The sequence below is a fragment of the Trichophyton benhamiae genome (genome assembly GCF_000151125.1).
Source record: "Trichophyton benhamiae CBS 112371 chromosome Unknown contix01456_5.r1.exp, whole genome shotgun sequence".
In the NCBI taxonomy this organism is placed as follows: Eukaryota; Fungi; Ascomycota; class Eurotiomycetes; order Onygenales; family Arthrodermataceae; genus Trichophyton; species Trichophyton benhamiae.
In genome coordinates, this window is record NW_003315080.1 from 1,210,943 (window position 1) to 1,217,369 (window position 6,427).

Here is a 6,427-nt window from a genome sequence, read left to right on the forward strand (position 1 = left end):
AGTTTGATCTGTTTTCCACCAAACAGAGTAGCCAACTTATATGTTATAGTAGTATCAAAAACCCGGCCGTGTGGATATACTCGCCTCCAGCTAGAGCAGCCATGTGGCGTAACGGTCAGCTCTCTGGAATGGCCCGCTTTTCTTCAGCTCCATTGGTGGGTATAACTAGCTCCTTGATGGTCTGCGATTCTTCATCAGGATAACTCAGCAACTCCAGTATAGTTCTGGAGCTTGCGCACAGAATAATTATATCAAGAGTGTTAAAAAAAAAAAAAAAAAAAAAAAGGCACTTTGCAAGGGTGATTTTCAGGCGCGTGGAATCACAAGCGGAAATAGGACGTGGCTCGCGAAAGAGGAAGCAACAGAGAAAGATAATTGAAAGGGACAAGGTATTCATTCGTGCATATATATTCATGGTCCAGGCAAGGATCAAATGCATGGGAAATCAAAAAGCACAGAGGAGGTATTGTCTAAGCGTATTACTTATTCCGGGGCTGCCGGAAGGTAATTTAACTTTCCAACAGATAGAATTGCTGCGAGCCCATCGTATGCTGTACTGTTGGTTGGTTGTGCGCCTGATGTTCAAGGGGGTATGGTGGCTAGAAAGATCTAGCAGCGATGTATCACCTGCCTGGGGAGTGGTTAGCAGTTCATATCTTGGTTGGTTTTAGTTGCTGCCTTGACCATACCAATCACTGCGACCTTGGCTAGTACCCGGCTTGACCTAAACGCAATTATCTAATTATCAATAGGAAGGCTTTGATCATTTAGCTGAGTAAAATCAAGGTGTTGCAGCTTTCCCATTGCCAAGAAGAAGGAAGACCTGTACTGCAGATCCGATCTTGGTAGTTCATTATCGCCGAAAATAGGCCCAAAGGCCTTGGCCAGCCTAGAAGTGTGAGTTATGATATTTCCGTATGAAAGTACTCGGCCATTAGAGCTCCTGGATCATATGGTTTCTGGCTAACAGCATCATTTTTTTCGGTGGCATATGCAAAGATAGCCTCTGAGGAATAAAGGAGTCTCTCCTTGATTGATTCGGTATTGTCCTTGAGATATTTCAAGGTTGTCAGCTGATAGCCTCTGGAGCGCATGATGCTCGTATTGAGCTAACCACAATAGATAGCGGCATTTGGGCTAGATATTATATTGGAAGCACTTAAACTGAGATATTCTACCGAAGGTAGCTGATGTTCAGTAGTGAAGGGAGATAGTGGCGGTTGATGCTGCGGATAGCTTAAGCATAAATCGACAAAACTACCAAAAACCGACCTTGATTTGACTTCGCGCGTAACATGGTTAGCTGGTGATTAATGTCCGGATCAAACTCCATGGGCCATGGCCTGAGAATGGTAAATGATCTCCTTCGAAGGTAGTATACGAACCGTCAGTCACACTTGTGATGGCTTTCTCCTGACCTACTTACATATTTATCTGGTCATTGCTTTGCCTGCCAGTGGCGTGTATTCGTCCCAAGGCTCGGGGACCATCAGTTCAACTATCGAAGAAAGTATTTAGAAGTTTGGTGGCTTCTCTGTGGGTAGAGAAATACCGGAGGCACCAGCGCCGCAATACTCAGCGCATAACAGAGCCACAAGTAACCAGCACATAAACTGGCACCCCAGCTTGAAGTGCAACTTAAGTAGCCTGTATGGAGCCTGTTACCAAAGACAAACCGACAAGCCATCAGCCATGAATCAAACTCATAGCCCGTGCAAACTGGTATCCAAGAGAGAAAGACGGAAGACAAGACGCCGTTTCATTAAATGTCATATATCGCTATTCAACCCTCCCCATGCTGTTGTACAGATTTTGCTCCAAGTGACATGGAACGGTGTGATCAAAACAAGATAATACACAGTTTCAGTGCGTTTTAGTCTCTCCGGGCCTGTGGGCGGTGCTGGAACTGGCCGGGGATAAGCATCGGCCGTCTATGGGCGGCAGACCACATCTGGTAGGCGCCCGGGTGGCCTTCTGTCCTTATAACACTGCCAATCGACATAAAAAAGCTATCCACCATTAGCCTCCACCGGTATGTTTAGGTATCTATGCCATTGAGCAAGACACTGCTTACCCAAATGTAGCTCCCGAACCAGCCATGTATTTGCCTAGGGTGCGCATTATACCGTTTGGACCGGCACCGTACTGGAAGATCGAGACGGTTCCTGGTGCCGTTAGTTACTGGACTTGGAGCAGAAAGAGAGGAGCCGTGGAATCAATAGCGTACCAATGATGAAGCCCATGATCAGGCCAACAGCTGTAGCCAGTTAGCTTGCGGGAAGAGTCAGCGGAAGCTGCCCAGGGAAGACTTACATCCGCCCATCATAGCACCCATTTTCACTGCACCAACTGGTTAGCTTCACTCTTTTCTTCGCTCTCTCCTTCAGACCCTGGTAGGAATGCGTACTCTTGTCAAATGTTGATGGCGCCTTCATCTGGCCACCACCCGACGGCATAACTGGAGGCATCTTGACCTGTCTGTCTGTGGCTGCTTCGTCTGCTTCGTCTTCGTCTCCGTCTCACTTGGTCCTTTCCTCTCTGCTCACTTGCAGCTTCGTCGTCCTTATTATTGTATGTCTTCGTCTCTTCCTTCACCTTCGCAACGTCTGGTCTCCCCTTCCCTTCATCTGACTAAGCAACTTCTCATTGGCTCTATTCTCATCATGTGACTTCCATTCTCGGTCAATCAAGAAAATCCAAAAAAACCCTCGAAAACTTGAAGCAAAAAAGCGAAGAGAGCGAAGAAGCAAAGAAAAAAAGCGGACGCAAGAGAGCGCGAAAAGGACACCAAGACAGGGTGTTTTGCAGGGCCAGTCGACACTGACGGTGAAGGGTGGCGTTGGGTGCTTCATCTCTCGCTCTCTACCCGGTCTACGAACGCCGTCTCCTGCTTTTACGGGGGGGTCTGGCGGCCGGTTTTGTGCACAGTTGCTTGCTTCATCCTCCTCCCCATATAACCTGCTACCCTACTGCAAACAAGACGCAAGCCGCCTCAGAAAGAGGACACGCGACTCGCTATAGACCTTGGCCCCTTGCCTATAGACTGCCCGTTGCGTCTGGTATGTGATGTCCTGAGCCAGCACTCGCGTGGTCTAATTAAAGATAAGGTTGGATCTGCCAGCAGCAGTGTTATTCACCGTCTGTATTCTCACGATAGTCACCGTCACCGCATGCGGCCGTCCCCGGCAATCAGCATCACCCCGTATGCTGCTATTCTCGATATAGCCCTACAGCACGCAGCCTAGGTCGAGACTGGTTGATCCGGACCGTACATATCTTCTTCCCCTTTCCCTCTCGTCACGGCTGAGAGAGATACATTCTCGCCCTCTCTCGCCCTCCCTCTCGCTCTCTCTATCTCAAGGAAGAGGCCCGAACCCCCAGAAACAGATACGCCCTCTCCATGACTGCTGTTGCGTCGCCACCCAGTGTGCAATCCGCGCCTCGTCTAGGATGGTACCCGACTGGTGACGGTGGACAAGGTTCCCTTTCCTCAATGAGTGCAGACGAGGTCTCGCGAATGTTGATGCCACGCAAAAGTGTTCAGCGGTCAAATTCCTCTTCTTCCCTCTCCTCGAACTCCTCAACCTCCTCAACATCGACGGTTACCTCCCAGCTGCCGATACAGGCTCAGAGTAATGGTGTTTCTGTTCCAGCCCAGGGATCCAGTGCAGAGTCTTCTTCCAACGCAACCACCAGAAAGAAACCGTCACGGTACACCTGGTCCAGCTCAAAGGCAGATCCGGTCTCGGGCGTGACCAACACTCGGCCTCAGACGGTGTCTGTTCCTCCATCGGGAGTCTCTGCCTCGTCGGCCATGTCTGCTCTTCACCAGACACCTCCCATGGTTCCCCTGCAGCACATCATGCCACCACAGCAGAATGGAGTACGTCCCGGGAGTAGGCCGCCCCATGAACCAGCCGTCGTGCTTTCTCTACTTCCTATAAACGGTACATTTGAACGGAAACAGATCAACGTGCCTTACTTCCCAGAGGTACTGCGTATTGGACGCCAAACGAATGCCAAAACACTTCCCACCCCCGCTAATGGATACTTTGATTCAAAAGTCCTCTCAAGACAGCATGCTGAGGTCTGGTCTGACCGAGCTGGAAAGATTTGGATTAGAGACGTAAAGTCATCGAATGGAACCTTTGTCAATGGTCAAAGGCTGTCCCCCGAGAACAGAGACTCTGAACCCCATGAACTGCGAGAACATGATGTCTTGGAACTCGGTATCGACATTATCAGTGAAGATCAAAAGTCAATTGTCCATCACAAGGTTTCAGCAAAGGTCGAGCATGCAGGCATCCATGGACCTAATATGAATATCTTAGACTTGAATTTTGGTGACATAGATCCCACGACGGGTGGTGGCCTCCTCCCTCACCACCTGAGCCAGCCTCTGTCTCACATGCGTGGCCGGGCTGGAAGTGCATCCTCGACTGCAAGTGCAGCAAGTGTACGCTCTGGACAAAGTCTGCCCGGAAACCATATCAACCTCCTCCACCAGCAGAGGCAGATGAACTATTGGTCTTCTCCAATTTCAATTGAACAGGTTGTGAAAAAGCTTACGGTATGTCTTTGCCCTTTTATCTTATACTATCAAAACATTAATACTAACTTTTTACTTGACAGTGTGAGATGAAACAGGCAAAGCAGCTGAATCATGACCTTGGTCAAACCTCTGGTTTCCTCAGCACTATATCAAACCCAGAGACCTCTAACAAAGAGCGGGCCAGTCTTCTTAACAATATTGCCGAGAGCCCCGTCGGGACAAAACCACCTGCTCGGCCCAAGCTAAATAAGACGGATTCCATGTCGAGATTCTCCGACCCTCCTGCACCACCCCCACAACAACCTCTTCCCGAGAAGCCTGACGCTCCACCGCGGACGTTCTCTACCGACTCACTGCCTAAAATGTCGTTAAGAAGAAATGATACCGAAAAGGCCAAAGCCGCAACTGATATCACCCCGGCCCAGTCGAGCCAGATACTATCTTTAATTGAAGCCCTGACCACCACCAAGAAAGAGTTAGACCTGCAGGCTAGCAAAGTCAAGCAGCTTGAGAATATGCTGCGTCGTGAGCAGAGTGCTCGTGAGAGTGCTGAGGAACGTGCTCGAAAATTAGAGAGCCAGCCACCCGGTCAGGTTTTGCTTTCCAATGGTACTCATCCTGGACCAGACGAGCAAGTGGACGTGGACTTGGGTGTGGCCGAAGAAGAAAGCAAGGCTCTGGACGATTCCACCACCACAGAATCCCCAGAGAGAAAAGACTTCAAGCCGATCACCAACGCCGAGGGTGAGGATGTGTCTCCCCCTATAGTACCAGAGCCCTCATCCGACGAACTGAAGCGCCGCATCGACACGCTGCTGGCTGAGATGGAAGCCGCGAAGAAGCAAATGAACCATTACAGGGAATCTGCTGAGCGGGCGGAAAAGGAGGCTGCCGAGAGTCGCCAGACCCTCGCAGAAATGATTGAGAAGATCCGACAGGAGAAGGCTCAAGAGAGCGCTACTGCTGCTGCCTCTGCCTCCAAGGGCTCGCCGCGGTCCAGAGGTGTCTTGGAAGCCGAGGTTGAGACCGCCACCGCCGCTCCTCCGGGTGAGGAATCAGCATCCCGCTCATCCACCACCAACATCGACAAGGTCATCGAGAATTGTCGCTCCATCGACCCGGAGGAAATAAGGGAGCTCGAATCTGTGGCAGCGGCTTTCGCAAAGCCGCAGCGGCAGGACTCAGTGTTGCTTGAGCGGTCTGCACCCTATGCCTCTATGCTTGGTGTTGTTTTGATCGGAGTCGGGATAATGGCGTACCTAAATGGTTGGCATAAAGTCGAACGATAACCGATTCGTTATGTTGCTTGCTTTCGAATGATCATGATACCCTTCCATTTGTCACATCGTCATGTTATCGATATATTCTACGACTTATACTCATTGTTTTATTCATTTCGAACCCCAGCGACCACAGCTTGTTGAGTCGAGCATTGCAAAAGACTATCTGGCCCATCCGTGAACTCGGCATCCTCCCCCCGACCGACCCGTTAGACGGTGAATCGCTTTAATCATCTCTCCCCCGCCCTCTTATTCCTATTTATTCTCTTCGTTTCTTTTTTTTCTTCTACCTAACCTGCCAAGTGTTGTGCGCGATTCTCCTTTGTGTCTCTTAATTTAGCTCCTACCCCTGTACCTCTATACTGACTTACTCACCACTGGTTGACGCCAAGTGCTCCTGGATCAAACGCCAACGGTGTATCCGTTTAACCAGACGCATTAACGACCTTTCTTCCCACTTTTCTCGATATCCCCGGACCCTGCCTGTTACCAGGCTGGCAAATATTTTTGTTTACTGTCAACGAATTTTCTTGCCTTCTTCCCTTTACTCCAACCTCAACATCACCCCCTTTTTCCTCCTGTACCTCTCTATTTA

The 6,427-nt window shown here is 49.9% G+C and overlaps 2 protein-coding genes across 2 annotated transcripts; one reads left to right on the forward strand and one right to left on the reverse strand.

The window, feature by feature from the left end:
• Positions 1 to 902: 902 nt before the first annotated feature.
• On the reverse strand, positions 903 to 1,094 carry ARB_03439 (uncharacterized protein; the record flags this gene model as incomplete). Its single annotated transcript, XM_003010691.1, has 1 exon — positions 903 to 1,094. The coding sequence occupies one exon, from the start codon at positions 1,092 to 1,094 to the stop codon at positions 903 to 905; it is 192 nt and encodes a 63-aa protein (XP_003010737.1).
• Positions 1,095 to 3,400: 2,306 nt separating this feature from the next.
• ARB_03440 (uncharacterized protein) lies at positions 3,401 to 5,841 on the forward strand (the record flags this gene model as incomplete). The annotated part of the gene is made up of 2 exons (XM_003010692.1): positions 3,401 to 4,570; positions 4,633 to 5,841. The coding sequence occupies 2 exons, from the start codon at positions 3,401 to 3,403 to the stop codon at positions 5,839 to 5,841; spliced, it is 2,379 nt and encodes a 792-aa protein (XP_003010738.1).
• Positions 5,842 to 6,427: the final 586 nt, after the last annotated feature.